Source organism: Rhodnius prolixus, unplaced genomic scaffold (assembly GCF_049639745.1).
Source record: "Rhodnius prolixus isolate KJV_2025 unplaced genomic scaffold, Rpr scaffold_2, whole genome shotgun sequence".
Lineage (NCBI taxonomy): Eukaryota > Metazoa > Arthropoda > Insecta > Hemiptera > Reduviidae > Rhodnius > Rhodnius prolixus.
In genome coordinates, this window is record NW_027411592.1 from 11,518,305 (window position 1) to 11,543,403 (window position 25,099).

The 25,099-nt window shown below is 32.1% G+C and overlaps 3 protein-coding genes and 1 pseudogene across 11 annotated transcripts in view; 1 reads left to right on the top strand and 3 right to left on the bottom strand.

Annotated features, from left to right (window-relative positions):
• The window catches only part of LOC141450443 (uncharacterized), a 29,529-nt gene extending 20,799 nt beyond the window's left edge, over positions 1-8,730 (top strand). Inside the window, exons 2-5 of one of the 3 annotated variants that reach the window (XR_012456116.1) lie at positions 5,320-5,408; positions 5,631-5,807; positions 8,279-8,366; positions 8,580-8,730. Coding sequence is in view for 1 of the 3 variants with exons in the window: in XM_074120901.1 (XP_073977002.1) it covers positions 924-1,070; positions 5,631-5,807; positions 8,580-8,615 (360 nt within the window). In the remaining 2 variants the exon portion in view is untranslated. Of the gene's footprint in view, positions 1-923; positions 1,071-5,319; positions 5,409-5,630; positions 5,808-8,278; positions 8,367-8,579 lie in introns of those variants that run through there. The other 2 variants (XR_012456115.1, XM_074120901.1) reach the window with 2 other exon arrangements.
• On the bottom strand, positions 1,064-21,016 carry LOC141450439 (putative odorant receptor 85d). Of its 5 annotated transcripts, XR_012456112.1 has the most exons (9): positions 18,860-21,016; positions 16,858-17,063; positions 13,220-13,688; positions 12,712-12,811; positions 11,263-11,370; positions 9,934-10,083; positions 9,743-9,816; positions 3,292-3,377; positions 1,064-1,470 (listed from the first exon to the last, which is right to left on the bottom strand). XR_012456112.1 is itself a non-coding variant. In XM_074120893.1 (7 exons), exons 1-7 carry the CDS (start codon positions 18,946-18,948, stop codon positions 9,760-9,762), a joined length of 1,179 nt encoding a protein of 392 aa, XP_073976994.1. In that variant the 5' UTR covers positions 18,949-21,016; the 3' UTR covers positions 6,562-9,759. The 5 variants fall into 5 exon arrangements, 2 of the variants coding, with proteins under 2 accessions (XP_073976996.1, XP_073976994.1); XR_012456113.1 differs by lacking the exon at positions 9,743-9,816; XR_012456114.1 differs by lacking the exons at positions 9,743-9,816; positions 9,934-10,083.
• Positions 13,289-25,099, bottom strand: part of Dhc16F (Dynein heavy chain at 16F) — a 63,845-nt gene continuing 52,034 nt past the window's right edge. Inside the window, exons 66-71 of one of the 3 annotated variants that reach the window (XM_074120864.1) lie at positions 24,870-25,049; positions 23,813-23,905; positions 23,416-23,613; positions 22,666-22,780; positions 21,023-21,253; positions 13,289-13,318 (exon numbers count right to left, since the gene is read on the bottom strand). In XM_074120864.1, the coding sequence (XP_073976965.1) occupies positions 21,024-21,253; positions 22,666-22,780; positions 23,416-23,613; positions 23,813-23,905; positions 24,870-25,049 (816 nt within the window). In that variant the 3' untranslated portion in view covers positions 13,289-13,318; position 21,023. Of the gene's footprint in view, positions 13,319-17,080; positions 17,628-17,658; positions 18,128-21,022; positions 21,254-22,665; positions 22,781-23,415; positions 23,614-23,812; positions 23,906-24,869; positions 25,050-25,099 lie in introns of those variants that run through there. The other 2 variants (XM_074120863.1, XM_074120865.1) reach the window with 2 other exon arrangements.
• LOC141450595 (U6 spliceosomal RNA) lies at positions 22,359-22,454 on the bottom strand (annotated as a pseudogene).

A 25,099-nucleotide genomic window follows, 5' to 3' on the forward strand; every position in this document is an offset into this window, starting at 1 on the left:
AGTAAATAGAGTGTATTGCAATCAAATCAAATTTTAGAAATGAGCTTTCACTGAAATCATCCACTCTGAGATCCTCTGATATCTCCTTAACAAAAACTTGCAGTTTAAAAAGTTAAGTATAAGGGATGATTAAACGCCAAAAGGCACAAAAATCAGCAAATGCCCAACATTTCATTCATATTTTTTGGAAACATTTATAATGACTTTTTGAGTAGTACCTCCAAATATTACTAGAAGAGGTTCCACTGGACTTAAGGTCGAGGATGTGGTTTCAGCACGATGGTTTGTTATGAAAACTAATGATTTTTTAATTATTTTTTTTTTTGTACATTACAACTCACATCGTTTCTCTCGTCACAGGTTGCCCTGACCACTTCACAATTCCATCTAGAATGGTGTTTGATGACGTTTTTCCACTCAGGTGGATTGGCAAAGGAGAACCCGTAGCCTGGCCACTGCGTGCACCCGATCTGACCACCTAAGATTTTTTACTTTGGGGTGTTTTAAAAGATAAGGTGAACGCCACTCTACCAAGACCTAGAGAAGACCTTTAAATAAATTTTTAGAAATAGTTCCACTTTCCAACAATCTCAGAGCAGATAAAATTATTGAAATTGTCGTTCCAATTTCAAGCAATGTCTTTAAGAACTGTTATCGATAGCCGAAACTAAATATTTCTTGTTTTAAATTGGATTGAATAATAATATATTTATTATGAGAAAATATTTATAATATAATTTTTTAAAAACTGAAATGAACAATCAAAATTATTGAATTAGTAATATATATTAGATTTGTTAAATGTATAATATACGTTTCGTTTTTTGTTTAATATTTAAGAATTATGCACTTGCTATAGTCACTATTTATCTATACGAATTTATTAAAATAGGAATTTGCAGTCTGGTGAGCTGAGTGCACAGATGGCGCGGAGTATTGATGCTGGAGAAATTTCTGACTATTTCCGGTCTAAATTTTGGATCACTGACGACGTCACAACACAGATTATTCACGATCAGATAGTTCATGGTCATAACTCTGTGGGCGATTGTTTCACTTCAATTTTCGGAGTAAGTATTACGTTTTTGTAGATGATGTATCATCGTTCTTGCTTTAAAAAGACGGATGGAAAGACAGGCATGTCTATCTTCTTAGATTCCATAGTAGTGACACTCGCAATATAGTTCTTGGCTGTTTAATACCATTTAGGAGAATTCGGGAAAGAAACATCTGGATAATTAAGTCAATGCTCCACTCAGACCGAGAAGAACATTTCGTATCAGTGCCCAAAAATGAGCATAAAACTCGCTGAGTGTAAACTCAATTTCAGTAGATATTCTGAGAAAAGCTCCCAATTTATCTATCGCTCCGAACATTCATGAACATGTATTGTAATGCTCTCTCGGTTGGTGTAAACCAGGGGTGTCAAACTGGCTGCCCCCGAGGTAATTTCTTGTGGCCCACGATGTACTGAAATAAAGTGAAAACAGAAAAAGTTTTTATGAAGGAAATAAGCTCTTACTATCTTACACACAATTCCCAGTTTCTGTTAACTACTTGAAGACGAGTATACAAGGCCATTCCTAAGGGCCTTTGGGCTTGTATAAACGCGCTGACTTAGTTCCAGAGATGTTTGGAAGCCATATCGCTGGCTCAATATTACAAGGTTGTATGTTACATTTTTTTCGATTTTCCGTTAGCGGAGTTACAGGGTTGTATGGTTCAAATTACAACTTTTAGTATGTGGCAACAGATTGCAGCACGAGCGTAGTGCTCTTAAACAACAATGTTTCATAGTTCTATGTTATGAGAACGGCTATAGTTCAGCATCAATGTTGTATGTAACACATAGAACTCCGATACTCAACTGACTTCAAGAGCTGCCATCACCTAGTGGTCCATACAACTTAGATTCACCACTGGTTTAGTGATTGATGGAGGTTATCTTACTGTTGTTTGTTATAAACTTAGCGAACAAGTTCAGTTTATTTAACAGAGAAAATTATTTTAATTTTTATACCTACTATATCTATGTGCAAGTTCTACTTTATTTGGAGTTGATATTTTGTTATTGGGAATGGCAATGAACGAGGAGTAAGAGTTTTCAGTTATTATGGACTTTAGTAGTAACGGTGATTCAGACTATGAAGCCCCACGGTTTAGAGATAGTAGAGGAGGGGAAGGTTCGATACCGTGGGAACTGAGAAAAAATAAAATAATTGGCGGCGACAAGAAAGGAAAAGTTATAGCGCGAGATAACGCGTAATGCGAGAAAGGACAAAATGCGAGGTTGACGGAAACACAAAAAAGTGAGAGGGAAAAGCGTCAAAAGTACCGCTGGGAGAGAGTTCTATAGGATGTAACATTGGGCGCATTCAGCAAAGGGAGCGCTTTATTTCTCTGAACGCTCTGCTACTAATACAACCGAAACATAACCTTTTTTTTGAATTAAGATTGGCGAGGAATCGATCAAATAAAAAACAACTCGTCTTTTAAATTAAAAGGTACTAGGCCATTTCAAAATCTGGTATTTATTAATCATATTTCAACTTTTTAACTTGTTATCAAAGAGAAAGAAGAGCACGCGATAGGTCATTTTTATGTATTTTTTCATCCCCTTTCTACTGAAAATATTGCCAAGGCAGTAAAGCTAGTATTTTTCTTAATATCGGGAAATAAGTCGTTTTTCGAGTGATTTTTCTAAGAAAAATCAAATGTTAAGAGCATTAGATGTTCTCAAGCATACACAAAATGGCTAAAAATTAATTTTACATCTGTTACAAACAAGAAGGCTTAATAATTATTTGGTAATTTTGGGAGAGTTGCGTTTAATTACCAAAAAAATTGGAAAAATTTCAAACTTGTTTTTATAAATACACGTACTTTGCTAGTAGCGATCACCGCTCCGTCGAAGTAGCATAGAAAATTTCCGCTCCCAACATGTTGTGAGAGCGATGCTAAAAGTGCGCCATTCAACGGATAGTTCCGTAGCGCTCTTGTCTGCTGGATGCGCCCATTATTGTTCTTCCTTTAATTTAATAACCCGCTTAAATTCAGAAAATCCAAGTTCAATGTAACATTTAAAAATTTTTAAACAAAAATTTTCAGTATCAAAGTAATATGATGAAACATATTTAATTAAATCTAATCTAAATAAGGCGAAATGGGGATTAATCAGTTTTGTTTTTTAGTTTACACATTAGTAAGTAACAGTTAGACTCAATTTTGCAGCGCTAACTTATCTAAAAATAGTAGAATAAAAATTAAAACTTTGATTTTTTTTAAACCTACCTCTGGTCACATAGAACCTTGTAATATTGAGCCAGCGATATGTCTGCCAATCTCAGTGGAATTCCAGAATCATTCGGTTATAGTCACTGGAAAAGAAAAAATAACTTGAATTTAAGAATGGATAAATAATAGCGTTATTCTTGTTATTATCAACGTTGTTCTTGACGCAATTTAAAAATTGAATTTTTTTAAAACTTGAAATATGCACAGAAAAAAAAAACGGCAAAACCCACAAAATGTTTCCTGTAAAGTGTCACTTCCGTTTCATAGATTTTTCTTTATCTTTGGAGTTATTACTTACTTTTCTTCCTGTTAATAATTCCAACAATTTCTAACACGAAACGCTTTTTTTCTGATGTGCGAATGGCGCAATAAAAATTTATTATAGTCAAAAGAGCGGAAATCCAAAAAAAAAGGTTGATACTGACGGACTGACAGATTTATATCAAGATGAATGACATTAACGTCCCTTTTTACACTAATAATTTAAAAAAAAAGAAAAGTGGAACAGATAAAAAAATATATATGTCTATTTCGCAATCACTTTGTGTAAACTATAGTTATGGCTTAATGCAAATAAGTAACTACAGTTCAGCTTAAAGTTGCCTCTCTTTTTCTAAAAAAAAGATAAGAACTTTCACTTAAACCCAGTAATTTACCTTACAAATTATGATTGTTAAAGAATTATTTGTCCTATACTGATTACTAGCTCTATATTTACCCAACTGAATGCCTGTAGCTTTATTAGTTTCGTATCCACCTGCAAAATGAGAGGTAAGCACAATAATGGAGGTTTATCTCCATTATTTACAAAATTTAATCATAATACTTTACAAAAATTATGTTCTTTAATTGAACTTTTTTTTCTTTTTTTTTTGGCGCATCAACAGCTGAGGTCATTAGCGCCCGGAGCTTTTTCCAGTGCACTGCCGGCCTCCGGACAGTGTTCTCTCGTTACAGACAACACTGTCCATCACCGGACAGTGAGCTGTAAGAAGCTCCTAGGAAGAGAAAATCTAAGGGTCAGCTGCTGGATTCGAACCCGGGACCTCCGCGTGGGAGTCCAGTATGCTAACCTCATAGCTAATCCCTTCCCTAAAAAAAATTGAACTTATTATTATTATTTTTATTGCGTTGAAGCAAATTAAACATTGTAACAGGAAGTGGATTAATTTAAGTATATAGCAACAAAAAAATACTATCGGCGATTTTATCCGTCGTGGCCACGCATGTTTTTGGCATCCCTGACTGGTTTCGGACTTAAATCCATCATCAGCGGTTGCTCAATCAGTTTGATGTAGAGAATTTGACTTGTCTCACACTATAATTGCTGATTTTATCCAGCACTGCGGAACTAACCACATTTTCAAAAACATATTTGCTCTTACAGTTGTAAGAAAATTATGTATTCATACAGATGTTCAATTAACACGGGAAATATCGCTTGAGGTTCAAATTGGTCAGAAATATGTCTCAAAAATAAAATTCATCCCTATAGCCATAACCTTTAATCGTTTTTCTTTTTATTCATTTTAGAGCAATTCTTAGGGATGCTTGCGAAAACATTCCTTTAAATATCACCTCAATGCAATATACGGTTTTACGAATAGTAGAACAGAATGCTGAATGTGGGAATGGATTAGTGGGCCCACACAGCTGTAGCGGCCCATGAGATTAATGTTAATAAGAATTTTTATTTTTAGCTCTATTTAATTTAAAATTGATTATTAATACAAGTAAATATGACAACGAATAATGCAAAAAATAAATTGAAATAATCGAATGAGGGGCCATTCAACGATGACCAAAGATTCCGACAAAGTAAATTTTAAAGAAAGTAAAATAATACCTTAAATTAATTATTTAAATATTGCACTAATAAAGAAACTATTACCCCCAAAACATTACATTACAAAATATAGAGAACTTCTAAAATTAAAAAAAAAACAACAAAAAAATTACATTTGGGTCATGCTGTAGTCGCTTATTTTAAAGTTTTGTGTTTAACCCATTTTGTTATTTGTTTAGGATTCTTTGTCATTGCATTAGCTCTTGCATGCTTGCTGGTATTTGTGGAAGCTAAATCACCCGAAGCTACAAGCAAAGGTAGCGGGAAGGTATACATAAATAAATAAATAATTGTATAATACTTCATTTATTAAATCTTGATTTGACAATAACTAGAGATTAACTAACCTAATGTATTTTATGATGCTTTTACAATCTGACGGTTATTTTTGTTGTGGCTCATGAATTTTCCAAATTTTCATTACATACAAGTGTAAAATCAGTTTTTCTAAAACAATGATCAACTTTTTTTTTTTTTAAAAAAAAAAAAGGTACAAACTGGGAAGAAAAATAAGGCAGATATTAAAATGAGCACCAATGCAAAAGGGAAAAATGTTAAAACATCTAGCAGTATGGAAGCAAAATCTGGTAAAAACAAGGGCAGTACTAAGGGCAAAGCATCAACCCAAGTTAAGGGCAAGAAGAAGAAACGTGAAGATAGTGGAGAGGTTCGTTCTTATAATTAAATATTTATTTTATGAATTTATTTATTGAACAAGAAATTCACTACAAAATTATGTAAACTTCATATTTCATGCAAGAGTAAGTTTGTATTTTAAGTTAATAAAAATACGAAAAGAGCACTCAATGTAAAACTCATAAAAAAAGAATCTCTAAATTATTAATTCCTTTCTTCTCTTCAGTTTTAAAGGAAAAAAAAATATCTATTTATTTCACTCGAAAAAATCTTCATCAGAATTTTTTTAATTTTATCTTACTGTCTTCGGTAACGAGGTAATAAGAATAAATAGGTTTATGTGGTTATATTTGAAAATCAGAAGGGATATCTTTTGCCTAAAAGAAATTCACTTTGACAAAAGATATTGTTCCTTCAGTAATGTAGTCCAAAGTATATGACACAAATATACATTGCTGTGTGCAATGTTGTTCCGTTAAGTGTAATTCAGGGACATAAAGAGTACAAAGAATGTTCAGATAGGAGAGAGAGAATATTCTTTGAATTTAATAACTTCAACAGAGTCGCGTGGAAATTCTAATTAGATTAACAATTCCCGATTATCTTTCTTTTATTGTACGTGTTACATTTGGTTTTTACCTGATAGCTGTATACTGTTTATTTTGTTATATTATTACCTGTTATTATTAGTTTGATATTTTTAATTTTATTTGTTTCGTGACATTCAGAAACTGAATTTTGCTCTTTTTTTTTTTAAAAAAAAAAACAAAACACTAATTGGGGTGATTTTTAAAGAAGGAATTATGGAAATCCAGACTTTCATTTTATGTCTTTTCACCAAAAATACACTTATTAAGTGTGATAACATTTCATTATCATCATGACTCAGAAACCGAAAATTCAAATTTGCCTATTACTTTAAGCGGTTATAGGCGAGGTCCTCAAAGATACTAAGTTTTGTGTTATATGTTCGATTCTCGTTCTAGCCTAGAAGTTTATTTAATGGTTAATATGAGAAATTTTTTGTACAGTGTATTTGCTAATTGCTTCCGTCCACGACACATTATTTGGTACAAGGATGTAGAAGCCTGTCTGAAAAAAGTCCCAACATTAACTGGAATTAAAACTCTCCTACGTATACAATAATGAGTTTAAATATCTTTGTATGTTCGTTATATTTAGCTCAAGTTCTTTATCTGCTAATACAACTCCTTGCCAAAAAAGTAGAAAATTAGGTCTTTATTCGGCTTTAAGGTGTACTGTACTAATTACGCAAGGCAAGAATGTAAGGCGCGTTGACTCTTTTTTAACCATAAAGTTTCTATCAATACAGATGGCTGCTGTGAACTACTGACTACTTTAGACGGCAGTTTTTGCCTTAAATTTACTGTTTAACCGTATATTTTTCAATCAGCTATCTTAATTTTATTATGGATTCATTCCAAAAATTATAACAATAAGCAAAAAAATCTGCTTCAATTATAAGAGTAAATAAAATCTTCAATAAATACACAAAACTCTTTTACTTTTTTTTTGCTACAGAGGAGTAGTCACTGCAATCCGATCATGTCAAATTTGAGTATTCACAAAAATATCTGCTTGAGGACCTCTGTATCAGTAAAAAGTGGTTTTAGAAACTATGTGAGCATTGAACTAACTTATAATCTAACATATTCTACTTTGTGCCACAATAAAACCTCTGGGTCGCGGTGGCATGGGCTTTCTGGCCAACCCTCGTAGAACACTTCCTCGGAAAATCGCAGAAAGGTCAACTTTCACTTTTAACTTTTATGCTTCCCTATGGGACTTGACCGAAAGTTAGCGCTCAATTGGTGATAGCGCTTTTGGATATTTATTTATACTTTAGATATTTTGGAAATGTCTTGAAAATGACCCCTACTATCTTTGTATACACATTCAGTTTGTTTCAAACGTTTTTACAGGATAATTTGATTAAGGGCACTTCTGCGAGTGAAGAGTAGTAAATCTACTCAATAGGATTTCTAATCTAGCCCTTGTATATTAATCAAGAAGAGCTGCTAAAATTACGGGCATTAGAAAATAATTTATCAACTAAAAGTATAATTTTACTGAGTAGATTTTACAATGTTTTTGAGATTTTCTCAAAAAGTGCTACAGTCAAAACGCTATAACTTTTAGCTGAACTATTGTTTTTAGGAAAATTCGGTTTACGCAGTTCTGGAATCGGATGGGATAGGCTTCTCTATAAATTGGCATTTTAATGTAAACCATGATTTTACAAACTCGGAGTTTGAAGAAAATGTATAAAGTTAGAATCTTGAGAATTAAGATAACAGAAAGCTTTGTGAGTGTTCACACAAGGCACAAGTGTTTGTTTATCGTCCAATCAAGTCAACAACAGCTTTCAATCGAAGACTAGAAGAATCGATTTTCTGTGCCCCTCCTTATACTTTTTGTATAAAAAAACAAAGCCAGCCAAATTAAAGCAAAGTTTACCTTAGATTGTTTTATCCGTTACAGTTTTACGAGCCGTACTCAAATGGAATTTATACATGATCTTGTGTCGAAAACTTCTAGCTGATGAGCGTTTTTGAATTTTAATCACAAGGTATAGGCTTATTTTTTTTTTTTTTAATAATCATTATTAAAAATCAATAATTATAAAAATAACTGGATTGAAATTATGGGTTTACCTAAAGTTTACAAACATTGGATAGAAATGAGTGGACTACTTGCTTCCCACATAAATCTTTCCTCTCTCCTATTTAAATAAAAGACATTTTATTGGTAGACAAAAACTTACTATTTGACATTATTACAGGTATCCGTTGATGATAACATTTACATAGATCCATGATTAGAAGCTGCCTTTATCTGTATTGAAACAATCAGCAGTATTCTACAACTTTCCAACCATTTACATTCTTTCTAATTGTATAATTTTTTTAAGGAAATAAAATTATAAAAATATTTTAAGCATACTGTTTATTGCCACCTCAGTAGTGTAGTCTCCACGAATTGCAAGTCTTTATAACAGAGTAAAGCAATTGCTTACTTCTTCTGGCGCGTTTAATATCCAACTACCAAAAAAACCCTAAACCTAAATCCAATCAAACATCGCATCTAAGCAAGCCTTTATATCTAGTTAATTATATTTTTGGACGAAACTAATCTTAATTCATTTTACAAGGTCCCAAATTCGCAATATATCTTCCAGACACATCACCCACATTCTTCAATTAAAAGTTTTAATTTAAATTTTAAAAACTCAATTTCATAAAAACGCCGATATTCAGCAGTTTGTATTTCCAAGACTTTATGCTTTTTAGGCTAAAATCCACAAGTGGTGGAGGGATACCATGACCGCTTGGGATTGTAAGGATAATTGCTACCTCAAATCCAGAATTTAATGCCAATGATGCTCCTGAAAAGCAGATCCAACAATGCACTCCAGCTCCTCTTAGAAGAGGCTATTATTTTATTCATTTTTTGAGTATTTATATATATAATTCATACACGTTGACCGTTATGAAGAATAAAAGTGTGAATGTGGAATCGAATCACATCTTCTGGAGAAAGTGACGAGTCCCGGGAGTCAGTCATCAGTGGATTGTCGTCATGGTCAGGGAAACTAACCAGATTACCAATGCAGTGTTTGTTGTAACAAGTAGAATATTTTTCTAGTACTACGAGACGTACTCCCACAAATATAAATTTAAAGCGGATATTCTTGCAAGAGGAAACTTATTTAAACTCCAACCAAGTACTTTAACTGAGTTCAGATGATAGGCGATAGAATCTAGTAACGAATTCTTTTGCTTACAACTATTTAGGGGTTAGTAATTGTTTTAAATCTTGCTTATAACCATTTATTATCATACTTGTTACGTCACTAAATTCTAGAAAAGCAGTATTTTCTAATTACATAAGCTTACTCATAAAGGCGGCTATTGCTAATTTAAAAATTAACTGATCTACACATACAGAATAAGCTGACAAATCTAATCAGTGACAAAAGCCTTCAGTACATTGTAGTAAGAAAAAGCTGACTTCAGTAACTGTAAAATGAAACAATCTTTTATATAATTTGATAATGGTTATTGATATTACAGTGTTTAATCGACGGGGAATTTTTCATAATGAAATATCTGTAAATTAAATAAATAATTACTCACTGTTATAAAGGTATCCAAATCTACATTTAAAAACATTCCAAATCTTGGCGCTTTTTTACTTCTTTCTATTATCATTAGTAGGCGTTTCTTGTCCTTTAAGCATCCTTCATACCAATTATTCATGTATGCAGATCTTCCAATTTCCTGACACTAAAAGCCAAATATTAGCAAATAATAATCTGTAGTAACAATTGATTTGATACTTTCACTCCCACAGACCAATATTTTCGATTCAACAGAACCACTTTGTCTAATACTCTGGAGCAGTAACGGATTTCCGCATGGGGGGCTTGGGGCCTCTACAAATCGAGTAGGCCTCAAATCTCAAAAAAACAAAACAAAAAATTGTATCCGATTTAAAATATTTACTCTAAACTTTATCACTCTTACTAAATAAAATAAAGTTTAACTAGACAAGTTAGTTAATTTTGTTTTGAAATATTTGTGCGACTGGTGAATCTAAATAGAAGAAATATTAATGCCTAATTTGAAAACTTTTGTTTTTCCTAGTGGTGGTAACTACACCTCTAAAGCACCCTATGAAGATACTGCCCGAAAATTAGATTCGTACGCGAACGAAATTTAAAAAAAATCGCATCTATTTGGAAACCAATAGGTAAGTGCAATAATCTATTAAATCTTCTGAAAACAGGATGTATAAAAGAGACCGAAGGATTCAGTAAATTGTTTATTTAATTTTTGCTCCCTGTCCTGTTTTTTCAACCTTAAAGTAAGACAGGGTAGATTACAAATTGAATATAAGTCTGGTACAATCTGCATGCACTTCACCGTGACGCCATGAATATCCAGGAAGGGAATGCCATGCAAACCTAAGCGCTCATGCTAAAATTCCTACTGTTCTAGACGTCTGCCCTGACTGTTGATTACAATCCGTGAGTCAATAGATTAATTTCATATTAATGCAGTGAGATATACAATTTAACTATATTTGTTGTTTATACAGGTGGGATGGTAAGAGCATGATTTTTCATTTAAACATTTATATATACTCGTATATATATATACATATGAATATATATCAATTATATATATGAAAGAATTGCGCTATAAGAATTAATGAAAGCCCAACTCTATATTTAGAGCAAGTAGACGCGTGCGAAGAATACACATTGCAGGATAACGACAAAAATATTCTGTAAGGCCTCAAACTTAGTCGCGCCTGGAGCCAATCAAGTGATAAATCCGCCGCTTTTTCCAGATCTCATGTTCCAGAATTGACAGCTCGCACTAATTCCTCTGCGAGAAAGTAACTATCAAGCTAAATATAATTTAAGAAAATATTAATAATTTCTATTTTAACTAGTTTACCTTCTCCACTAACATAGTGCTGTAGTAGCAGTACATGAACATGAAGAATACGAAGGTTATCATCATTTCAATTAGATTTATTACCTTAATTAGAGTTACACCATCCATCTGAAATGGTTGCAATCTTTACTGAAAATATCTAAACAAACAAAAAGAAGGGAAATGCCTGTTTCCTTGACTTCCAAAAAAGAAAGTGGAAAGTTTCAGTTAATTTACAATTCTATTTCAAGATGGGCCAAAATTGCCTCCTATTCCACCAAAATAAAACTAAAATTAGATGCTAATTCAATCCGCAATTTATCTCCTTATCCATATCCTGCATATCTCCTTATCCTGCTCGTAAAATCCCCAGATCCTGTCTTCCTAATGTTTCCGATCGGAAACAATTACGTAAATTCTCCTTCTCTGTACTACATTCGCTCTGAACATCCTCAATATGCTATGTACCCACTTTGTAACTTACTGGCACTATCTCATGCGTCTCACAACAGGTCAAGACTGGTGGGTTACAACACTTCTATAATTTCCTACATCGATTTTTTGTCGCATTGACTTTGCCATGCAATCTTTTTGATTGAGCACACAACCAAAGTTTAACTATTATTTATTTCATGCCCTTTCCAGGGTTTCGTAAGCACTTACTATTCTGCGAAATTACAAATAAATGTATCTGAATATGTATTCGTGGGTATTAAATATTGCCGCTAGTATAATCTCTCATTTACTATAATTCCTAAAAAAGGAGACTTTTAAAATTAGCTATGTCCTTGAAACCTTTTCCTTCGCTTAACTTGAACTTTAAGAAGTACTTCGTCAAGGTACATTTGCTCGACTTGATAGACAGACTATGCTCTTGATGCTACCCATTCACTACATCCATTGATTGCAATTGACTTATTGCATTAACTCACTTAAGTGATCGAAAGTGAGACGGTTTCTCTTTTTCTTTCTAAATAAGGTATGTGATGCCATGCTTCTGGGTAATCGTCCTATCCACACACCATGAGTGCTACCGAGCTCGCCCCTTTCAACTAACTCTATACTAAATCTCCCAACTTATCACTTAACTCATTATTCCTTTACGCGATATCCCTCAGACTTACGTTTAGTCTCAGAGGCCTGTTCAGCATATAATTGCCTTCTGGAGACGTTGCCTTTTGATTCTTCTTTTGCTTAAAACGTTCAGGTTTGGTGACTGATGAAACAGGTAGTCAGCGTGCCCTAATTCGGGAACACAGTTCCTTTCGCGTAGATAGACCTAACACTATTAATTTTTCTTGCTACTTCATAAAATAAACTGAAAGGCTAATAAGACAATTTACATTTTCTCTTTTATGTAGTTCACGCCTCTATTCGCCCCGCTCTTTTTGTGACTATAGAAGTAAATCCCAAAAATATGAATCCAGAACATTTGAATTTCATTTGAAAACATTTTTTATTAGTACTTACAGAAGAAGCTTCAAAGATCGAGAGACAGATCACTGCTGCCAGCGAAACGAACTGTAATATTTGTATTACATCATAGATTTGCGTGATTACCTTTACCATCCTGTAACATCAAAAATTGAATTTTTTAAAACTTCATAATTTTGATCAACGCTAAAGTAGGGACTTCAATAATTGAAATTAATAAAATAATAATACGTATTCATAATTATTAATAAAGTGCTTTTTATTAGGGTCGTTTTAATAAAATCGCTAATGTAAAGAATAATTTTTGCAAGCGGCCATTTTTCAGAAATTGTTTCTGAATAAAATGTATTTTTCAAAATAATCTTAGAACTAAATAGGTAGAAGACAAAAGAACTGATTCTATAAGATAATAAGGAAGTTTCAATGGTTGAAACGTTCTTGAGGTCTCTTACCACTAAAATTAACACTTTATTATTTTTTGTGTGTCTCTGATTACCGATTTTATTAATGCAATTAATGCTTAACAAATTACTTAATAAATTACCTTAGTAGTTTGCAATGAAATTCGATGCACTTGTCAAGTGTTATAAGTTCTATATCTTTGGCTTGTAAGTCCCGATTCAGTTTTATTGTGTGAGATTTCCTGAAATCTATTTTAGTCAGCGCAAGACTTAATAAAGATAACTGTGTAATAAGCATTTCAGAAAAACAAAAAAATAGGCTATCAAATATAAAGGAACCTAAAACAGCTGACAACACATGCACTATTTGTACGAAATATATGGCGCTCCAGCCGCCTAAATTGTCAAATGACCAAGGTACCCAGATATCTATTATGGTGGTTTTAACATTGTGCGAAAGAAGTAATATCAGAGGGCGTAGAAGCCAATGTAAAAGTGATATCACCCCGAAAACAAGGGTGTATGTAATTATTTTGCATCGACGATCACCATTGGCCATTATGGTTTTGCCTTCTGCTCCCAAAGCATGGTGTAAAATATTTGAATCCAATTCTGAAACATTGAATGTTATCTTAAAATATGGATTTTTGTTATCTTTTAACATTTTTGAAAAATAAAAGATTTGAAAGAGTATGAATCAGTACTCTCATAGTAATACTATGAGCACATTATTATACTCGAATTTCACTTAGCTTATAATAATAATAATAATAATAATAATACTTTATTTGAAAAGAAATTATAATACAAACATAAAAAAAGAAGAAAAAGAAAAGTATTCTACGGCAATGGAAAACCGTCTGCCGGAGGTTGATATACATATATAAAATAACAATTACAAATTGCTTTATAAATTGACTAAATATTTAAAAACAAAAACTGCTAAAAGAGAATACAAAAGATGAGAAAAAAATAAAATAAATAAATAATAATACAAATAAAATAGTAATAATAAGCAGAAAAAAGAAAAGAAAGATTCTCTTAAAATAAATTACCATTTTCTATAACAATAATATACTAAATATATGAACTACTATGAATTACTAAACTAAGTACACTTAGTTAAAGCAAAAAGAACCTGTAAAGTGTAATACAAAGAAAGCTTAATCAAAATTAAATTCCATGATTAAATTGTGTCTATATTGCCAGGCGTGTCTCGCAAAACCAATAATCCCAATGCAGTTTTCGCCATTGAGCATCAATATTAACTCCGATCTAGATAATTTGCCACAACCAACATAAAGCCTACGTATCTCCGAGAGAATGGAGCAGTCTGCCAAAAAATGACAGACATCCTCCCTCGCCCGAGAGTTACACAGAGAACACAAGGAGTTACTTCTCTCAACCCAAGGGGTATAATTTAAATAGAGTAGCTCACCACGAAGTCTGAATAGCCAACCAAGTTGACTAAGCGTTAGTTTCGTTGAGCTGGACACCAAGCTACAAGGCTTGACAGAATAATCCAACTCTTTATACAATAAAAACCTCGTAGAGCAACGAGCCAACTCCACACACTCCTCAAGATGGTGAACCCCTATTCTTTGTACGATGGCCGTTAGTTGCGTCCGCCAATTAGACATATTTGCAATGGATGAATCAAATGCACAAGAGTAGCGCTGAGCTAAAGAAGACCAGTGCTTAAACCAAGAAATTTTATTTTTAATAATCTCCAAAGCCAATATTTTGGGAAGGCGACTTAGCTTACTTTCTTCCCGTTTCCCCCTAATAACAATCATACCACTTTTCTCTAACCTAACATTTGCCTTCCTTTAGCCTCGCTATCCCTTTATTCATCCAATCCATGCCGCCCCTGCAGTTTCGGGCAATATTTCTCCTTGAGCTACAGGGGGTACCCACTTAACTTTCTTGGAGCACCTCTTCGAGTTCGTCCTTTGCACTTGCCCTTTAACCTTAACCTTAGCTATTTTACAACTTTTCAATTTGAACTTTTCTTCAATACCATTCTCTTTCCTTACTTCTTACTTAATTTAACATAGTTTTACTAAAGGATTTTTTTTTGGAAGTTCATTTCTACTGGCCTAATGTCCTTAATCTTTTTTCTTGCTTTCCGAGAGTTCGACCTAGTTTCCTCACGTAGGAATGGACATCTTCGACCATGAATTAATAAATTTTTCTTTTTCGTTTCTTTGGAGAGAGCTGAACCCATTACTAGGAGCAAAATTCTGGTTGCCCAATTCGCCTTTCTACTTCCTTTTCTTTATTTCCGACTTAAGTCTTCGCCCATCACCGATTCTAAATACTTACAACCACATACTTTTAATGACAACATTCTGTTAAAACATAATTAATAAGCAGGTAGACAGCTTGCAACATTGCATTACTGTACTTCTCAACACAAATTGTTTTCCCTTCTTTAAAATTTTAATAGAACTTGTTTGATTTTTACTCGTTGTGAACTTTGTGATTTAATATATTTGTAATTTTGAATTAGTATTGTGGGGCGACGCAACTCAGTTTGCTCCTATCAATTTTATTTCAAGGCCAATTTATTAAACATTCCTGAGGAAGTATTGACATTTAGTTTTCTACTGAATTTCCCTTTTGATATTTACTAAATTAATCGCAATATAAATATGGCAACATAGCGGTTACTTTGCGGTTTAATGAGTTTTTACGAATTAAGATTGTAACTATTCCAATAAAGGAAAGCAATGAGAGTTTTCATTCTAAATGTTTTTCATCATAGCACAAAAACTCGGTGCACCATTAAATAATCTCTGTCAACTCTAATTTTCCCAAAATGGAGTACGAAATATGAACTTCTAGAAAATTTGTCCTGAATTCTCGTTAAATAATTAAATTAATATTCATCAGTAAGAGTCAAATTGCAAAATTTACATGAAAATTAACGCAATTTAGATTTTTATCCCTCTGACGTCTACATTTTAGCCTCTTGGAGAATCCTGTGTAATAAGTTTATTATTAACTAAGCAATGTCTGACTGTGAGGAGAGAATATTTTCTGGCGGCCGGCAGTTCACTACAAATGGCGCTCCGGGCGCCAATTCCTTGGATTAATATAAATTAATGAACACAGATTTACATCAAAATAACACAGATAAAAAAAAAACTATATTTGTTAATTCGTCAATATACTAGACTCAACAACTTAAAGAACAACCGAATGGAGAGCTAGTAGACCAATAGGTTTGCGTGGTTATAAAACACGGGTAATGAATAGATTTATGTGACGACTCCCTTACTCACATGGAGGTAAAGGAGAGCTCTCATTGCTCTACTTCTCTTACTATCTTAATTTTTTTCTTCTCTTTGTCTGCAGCCTAGGGCATTAAAAAGCAATAACTAGTGAAATACTCGAAATTTACAAACGAAACTCAAGATGCATATATATATCGTTATGTAGTTCAATTAATTTAAATCTGCAACCAGATGTGCATTCAACTTTTACGTAGGAAAAAAAGTGGTGTATGCAAAAGATGAAACGAGAAAAGATTTCTAGACTAAAATTTAAAATTAAACACATTTTCTGTTCATTTTTAATTCAAGTTTTGCGACTGGACCCTTACATAAGAATCAAAAATTAGAAAAAGAGAATTTCTAATCAAATTCTCCTTAATAAAACGGAAAATTCTAAAACTTTGTACTTTATTTTTTCCAAACATCTTGCCTAATTTGAGTTGCACAAAATATAGTAAACAATCTATAAATTCTGACAAAATAAAAATAAATAACCTGCTTACCTGCAAATGAATCGATGAGTAATGAGATTTCATCTGATTTTTGAATTAAAAAGTATACTCTGGCGGCGCACAAAACTCCAAGTAAAGTAGTTGTTAAGTTGGTGACGGTACCTTTCAAGCTGCCCTCATTTATTATTGTGTACAAAGCAATGAATTCCGGAATAAGTTGTGAGAAGTCAAATGCAAAAAGAAATAGTCCCCAGTAGCTTAAATCAGAATGACATTAATTTTTTTTTTTAATTTAAGGCATGTCAACATGTTGAAGTTGTTGGCTCCTTGAGCCTTTTTCAGATCAGCTCAAGTGTTCTAGTGTAAAAGAAAACATCACCGGGAGGCGAACTGTTCATTATCGGGCAGTGAGCTGTCAGACGTTTCTGAGGAAATAAAATCTAAGAGCTCTGGTGGAATATCCGCGGGGGAATCCAGTGTGCTAACCTCTGAGCTAATCCTTTCTCTAGTCTTCTTTTTTTTTAATTGCTTATATGGGTTTATATACTTTTAATCGGAATATTTAACCAATAGGTAGTTAGAACCTAAGTGCTAAAAATGCTAAAAATAAAAAACTAAAATGTTAAAAGAAAGAAAAGTTCTCATTAATCCTGTTTTTTTTCGATGTACTTTTTAGTAAGCACCAAAGTAAGTAAAAGTCTACTTTTCACCCAAGGCGTGAAGTTCAACTAGCAAATTAGGTGTTAAGCAAGTGTAGTTAACGAGCTTAAGATAGTCAAGACTTTAAAATACTTCTGTCCATCCGCTTAAAGAAGTCTGCTCTAAGAACAAATAAAAATTAAAGTTAATTTTGCAACAAGAAAAAATAAATAGCCAAGAAGCAGAAGAACATAACTAACTATAATCTTTGACCTCATTTTCTTTAATATTATTTGTTAAATTCTCTAAAGTTTGACGAGGGAAGTTTTTTAAAAATTGGGCTTTAGACAAATAAGTAAGTAAATCTCTGAAAATTCAATTTTAAAGCCTAATTACGACATTTTATTTCCTTCTGAAGCAATTAGAGGAAATCAATGAAACTTAACAAAATTATACTAATATTTATTATCATCATGTAACAGACAAAATTATTGGATAATTGCTTTATAAACATTCTCTTTCAATAGCTGTAATCTGCCTCAGGCAGATTATAGTTTCAACTCATTTCTTCTTATTAGTTGAACTACTAAGAGAAAATTTCTCTCAGTAGATAATTAGAAGGAATGCAATCATTCAAATCTTTTGTGTACAGTTATCACCGGAATACATGGTTAGAGGTCACCTGAGTCCAAAAAAAAGGCGTCTTTAGAAAATGATCTCTTATTTGTGTAAGTGAATTAACTAAGGGGGACCGTCTTGAACATCTCATTTCATCCCTATGACTTTCGTAAAAGATTTAACTTGTTGGACGTTTTACTTATTTCATATTTTATCGAAATTGGCTCCTGAAATTTTCACTTAACGTTATATTATACACATAACACTATACAAAAGTGTCAACAAATTTTATTTGAATATATAATAATTTTTAATTTAAGATGCATCGTAGTCAATGTGGTCATGGTGCCTGGTTTTTTTTTTCACTTTGAAAAAGTTGTTTTATGGTAGTTCTAGGAACTGAAAGGGAGTAGGCTCCCCTATGAAGTGCCTTTTAAGGAGAAATTTGAGTTTTTCACTCCGTCTCTGTATTAAACGTTTTTAAATGAGGAATACGAAGCAAATATGTTATGTGTGAGAATCCGGAGAATTGAAGTGAGATAAAGCACTGGGTTTTTATGACAGATTATTTTTTTATTATTATTATAAAATACTGTATTTAAGAAGAATGATTATTTGTGTTAAGTTCAGAAATATGTTAGGTATTTTTCACCTAGGTAGTTCAGTAGAAGATATAAACCTTTGTTGTTGAGAACTGACCAAAAAATAACAAAACAAAATAAATAATTTAAAATATTCTGTTAACAATTTCGTTTTCTACGGAAATGTAAATAATATTTTTCATTTTGTTTTTTACCGGCTCATTTGTTGTCCGTATTTAGTTTTTGCAGCTTTTGGCCACCAACCAAATTTGTTCGCCCAGCGAAGTTGTCTCCAGTCCCACATTTTGCTATTTACTAAACTAAAGCCGTGAGAGATCCCCCCATATCATTATAAAACAAAAAAACCTTCAATTTGCATTATGTTTGGATAAACTGAAATTAAGTATTTTTATGGCTTTATGTATCTAACCAAATTAACTATGTCAATTACATGGGGAGGAAATTGTTTAAAAATGAAGATGTTTGAATGAAATTACAGCTAATTTGTTTGTTATGTTCCATTTTCTCTTGCCCTAAAATAAATGATTTATTTTTGTGGCTTATTTGTCACGAAAAACCAGTTAAGGTTGTCTTAAATTAATAATGATTCAAGAATATTTTAAGAGTTCTGGGCTAGTTTATAGCAAGAAAAGATTAATTCCTAGCTTTTTCAGGTGTTAATAAATCAGCAGATAATTGCGGTTCTAGGCATTACTCTATTTTTCTAGAATTATCGTAAAAAATTCGATAAACAATCATAATATTATACATAAAAAATAAAAAATCTAGCATTAATTTCTAAATGCTTGCAGAAAAACAAGATATAAAACGTAGAACTTAAATTTTGAAATGAAAGGCTTCATCTTATTCGTGGCAAAATATTGATTGTTTAAAAAAAAAAAAATTGAGTGAGACTTGCCCACTATTGGTGGTGGTGTTTTTGTATTTCATTTGACATATAGCCTCTATCAAGAACGGTAGCTTAAATTATATTATTTTACTTGTACTTTTTCTTATAATTTTACCAGAACCATAGGAAAATGGAAGTTTCACAAGTGTACCTAGACAGCCAAACCATATCGTTTGGCTCTGATCCACTCAATACGAAGAAAGTGTCAATTTTTCATAATTATTTTTTCTACCTAAATACATGAAATTCGAGAAAAAAAAAAATGAAAAAGTGGGCGTCTTATTTGTGTGTTTCAGGATGTATATTAATAAAGGTTTTCTTTTTTGCGTCTAATCTGCTTTTCCAATTAAAGAATTATTTTTGTTAACAATAAATTGCTTTTGTATTTTCAACCAAGGTTCATATAAAAATTATAAATCAGGTGCATGATACGGATTCGATCGGAGTAGTTGAAGGTAGTAAATGTCGGCCTTGAAGTAAAGTGCTATAGTCTTGGGCTAGCTCAGATTGTAGAGAAAAGTGTTTTAGTCGGTAACTGTTGGACTGGAATTCGTCACTCGTGCTTGAGCACATTTCACCTCTTTAATAATAATAACAACGTTTGCTATTAATTTGACTAAATTCTCCTGCCAGACAGCAAAGTGGACATTAATCCATACAAAAAAAAATCTCGTGTTAATACTCATATGACTTTTTTTTAATTTCAATTATCAATTCTACTTAAGTTTAAAGGAAATATTGGAATTTTTCGAAACAATACCTTAAAGTTCAATTAAAGATTAAAGTAGAAACCAACCGACTTTCTTAATCTTAGAATTTTGAATAAATATTCTATTTCGATTAACATAAGACATCACAGACAGAGGCGAATAATTTAGCTAACGTTTGGTCTTTTATGGCCTTGGAGAAGACTAGCGTTTCATGATTTCACTAGGAAACCACAATAAGACATCAACATCATTAACCATTATCTTTGTCAATAGGATTTATTAATGATCATAAAAGCATATTATCTTTACCGTCGAGTCCCGTTTTCGTCTTTGGAGATGATCGAAGGAATGGCCGTCGGAAATGTGCCGCTGTAATTTGGATTGAAACCTTTGTATTCTAAACGTTTTGGAAGATTAGGTAGAACCTTAAACTTAGTAGCCATACAGCTACTATAAGGGGAATTACATTGTTTTAACGAATGTTTTGTGTATCTCATGACTGATTTCCAGTGGCCTGTACTAATTATGAACACATTTGCCACCATTTACAGATAACCAGTGACTATCTACTTTTTTTTTAATGTATGCAATCTTCTATAATACAACGCTGACATCAAACTCCATAAGTTGTAAATTTAAGTATTTTTATTCTTTTCAGTATTTGGATTAATCAATTCAAACTACTGAGAACCGAATATTTTTTACAATAAATAAACCTAATTACTTAAAAAACAAAGTAAAATACAGAATAAAATTACTTTAATCTGTGATTTGTGTTAAGAGTGCAGTCCCTCGGAGAATCCAATAATTGGATTCTTCCTTTACAGGCAACAGTACTGCAATAACGAAATTGGTACTGTGACCTGTTGTTGACAGAACTCCAGCACGGACGGAAGTTTTGTACATAGGAGCCTCATATCGTCCTTCTGGATTAGGTGTACCATTAATAGGTACTAACGTTAACACTGACATTGATGAATTCAGTTCACCTAAAATAAGAGTTGATTTATTATTAAAAATACATAAATATGTATAGATTAAAAAAATCAAAAATCTTTAATAATACTGTCTAATCACTCAATAAGTCATAAAATGCCCAAACCAACACATTTGTATGGTTGTATCTTGTCAAGACGCTTGACTAATCCAAGGCTTTTCACTGTTTTTCAAGTATTAGTGTAATTTTCTAATCAGCCATTTAAACCTATCTTTTTACTTCTTCTTTTCAGATAAAAAAAGTACTACGACACGCCCAATTTTTGAAATTTTGGTTACACATCAGTTTTAAAATCAACATTATTAAATAGTTTTCTTTGAGAATTTCCTGTCAGAACAAAGTGAGTTATAAAATAATCTCTGTGAATGTAATAAAATATGTGTGTACGAAAAATTGTTGGAAGGTAAACTTAATATTTTAATTTAGTAAGTGAATCAATTTATACCATCAAGAAATCTGACGGTAACTGGTTTAAAATGGCTCAACCAGAAAGTGGTCTACTAAATTAAACTACTTTTTAGATTTTATTGAATCGTGCAGTTCTATAACGTTTATTTGAAAATTTGATTAAAGTCGCCTCTGGGAGAAGAGGTGGGTAGTTTTCCCACTAAAATGCCGCTACATGCCCACTAAAATGGATAGGATAGTGCGGCCTTAACTCCTGCATTTTAAAAAGGTAACACCCCTCGTTCGAAAATGTAACTTGGATAATGATAATGATAATAATAATAATAATAATAATAATAATAATAATAATAATGGAGGGAAGGGATTAGCTATGAGGTTAGCATACTGGACTCCCACGCGGAGGTCCCGGGTTCGAATCCAGCAGCTGACCCTTAGATTTTCTCTTCCTAGGAGCTTCTTACAGCTCACTGTTCGGTGATGGACAGTGTTGTCTGTAACGAGAGAACACTGTCCGGAGGCCGGCAGTACACTGGAAAAAGCTCCGGGCGCTAATGACCTCAGCTGTTGATGCGCCAAAAAAAAAAAAAAAAAAAAAAAAATAATAATAATAATGGTTTATTGAAACAAAAAGAACTATATTTTTAATACACACAGATTACAATCCTTTAGAAATGGACTCAAGAGTCCGTAAAAATGTGGAACGCTTCACGATTTTGCGTGCCATCCTTGCGCAGGGGCCATGGCTACTCTTCCAAATTTAGTATATGTACCGCCGAAACGAGTACTGTAGCTTAGATATAGCAAGAGAAAGACGTGTGAGCGTTCAAACCAGATTTGGTTAATTTCCATCAATATCGCAAAGGGATTTCGTTAAATTCTCACTAATTCTTTGAAACGATTTCCATGATATTACAAAAAAAAATTTATCATCTAATAATTCTATTATTATGATAGATTCTAAGCTAGAAAAATGAAATAATATCATTATTTTGTAACCTGGAAACTGATCGGCAAGCATCATCGTTTTAATGTCAAATCTGGCAGCATCCAAAAATAACCCATGTATCAATACACCATCGTTAGGTTCCTGAAGTTCCTCCAATTCTGGATACTAAGCCAATATACATACATTTAAGATTTTTCCTTAAATAAAATAACAAAATGGATGGGCGGATTGGATAATATAACGATATTAGAGTCTAACGAGTAACTCACAAACTTGCTTAACTAATTTGGGGCAGTTTAACAAGAAATGATCGATGTAGTAATGAGAGCAGAAGAATGAAAATTCTAAAGAAAATCCAGATATCATAATTTTCAAATAGATTTAAAAAAAATATTAACAACTCCAGTTAAATTTAGGTGAAAGAAAAAGAAAACGGTAAAGGTTTTGTCTAGCTGTGTCATTTTGCAATTTTTGACCAATAAAGAAGCAACGCAAGAAATTAAATTACCAAACAGATAAATTTTTCTCCACCATACATTTGATTTTAAATTATTTAATATCACAACAGATGTCATATTTTTTAAAAAAGAGAAATCATTTGTTTTGTCTTTAAACATATATTTGTTAAAATCAGTTTCAAAATTTGCTGCAAACCTCTTACAAGTCTTTCTCTAAGAAACAATTTTAGAAAAAAATGAGAATTTTAGAGAAAAAATATTTCTCAACTTTCTCTTTTAATATTTAAATTTAGTTGTCTGTTCTTTGTAATGTTGCTAAAAACGGAAACTACAAGCACTCACCTTTTCACCTCTAAGTCTTCGTACTTGAATTTCTTCTTGCATCAAAAATGTTTTATTGACAGCAAAATCCATTTTAAGTTGATCTATTGGAAGGTCATATTTTCTTGCATGGGTCTGTAGAACTCCAGTCATAAATCCTTGAGGAAAAAAAAATCCGGAAAGCCAAAATGATTTCGGAGTTCCATTAATTTGCCAATCCTGTGAGGAACCACTAAAAATATTAGTTTACTTATATTCCATATTATTAAGATTATTGACTGCTTATTTACTATATAAATAAGTTTCCTGATTAATTTTCTCTAAACCTATTCCCTGTTATATTGTGATTATATTATATTATAAAAAGGTACCTATATTAGATGTACATTAAATAACATTAGATTATGTGTTGACTTACACAAATAAAATCCAATCTGGTTTCCAAATCCCTAGTCCAACTTCCTAATGATTTTAAGGATGGATATGATACAGCATTCCACATCTTTGGAATCTATTAAAAATAACTAAATGTAGAAGAATATAATATACATACTCTAATACAAAATAATAATAATAATCATAATAAAAATAAAATAAAATAAAAAAATAATCATAATAATAATAATAATAAAATTCTAATACAATAGAGTGGTTATTAAATGGTATTGCAATGCTGGGTGAAGAGTGATAATAGGCTAGATTCCGGCAAGGAGAGCCAGATTAAATAGAATGTATTTTGAATAAAAATACAAAACTGCAGAACCTCAAAAGTACCAAAAAGTTAAAACATGGATTTGACTTTTTCTGATTGCAGAAGATACATGATAATTTTATATTCTCAAAAGATGTGGTACCATTTATTTCGGCTGTAACAACTCATTAGAATGGAGATTCCAGTAAGGTTTAAAACACTTGAAAGTCCTAAATTTTTGCCGAGTTTAGAAGGATTCAAGAAAAACATAATTTTTTAAAACTTTTTTTACGTTAATCAGACGAAAAGTGAGTGTATTTCGGTTGCGAATGGGTAACTGATTAATTTTTTATGTGTTTTCGCGTAATATAGAGCGATTTCGCAAATCAGAAAAAATGTCTCTTACGGATTCATTATTTTGCACCTCAGAGACCAATGAAAAATTATAATTTAAAAAAAAGATAATAAATTGCTAACAAACAATCCATTCACTAGTGGTTATTGCCAAAAGACTCATAACTCAAAAAATAAAAAATGAAATAAAATAAAAAAAATAGTAAATAAAAATAAATAAATAAAATCATAATCAGAGAATGAGACACATAAAATTCATGCAAGTTTTTCTTATCTTAAGTATATTTAAAAATTTAAAGGGCACCTATCTTCCGTAGGATTATTTTTGTTTTCATACAGAGCAGGGCTATGTAGGTAATAAGTGAGTTCAACAATTAGTTTTGTCGAAGCAGATATTTACATAAAATAACCCAGAATCAAATGAAATTACCACATTTGTAGTAAAAGCAAAGTACAGATCTTCTAGTGCTTCTGACATCACCACAAATCCTTTAATTGCTTTTTGAAGTTCTCTGATGGAGGAGTGTATTTTCAAAATAAGCTTGTTAAATCGCTGTATTTCTTGCAGAAGTACGGTTGTCAAAGATGGTAATCGTCCTTTGCGATCTTTCTAAAAATATTTGACACAATGAAGAAAACAAGTTACATTAATAGAATGTT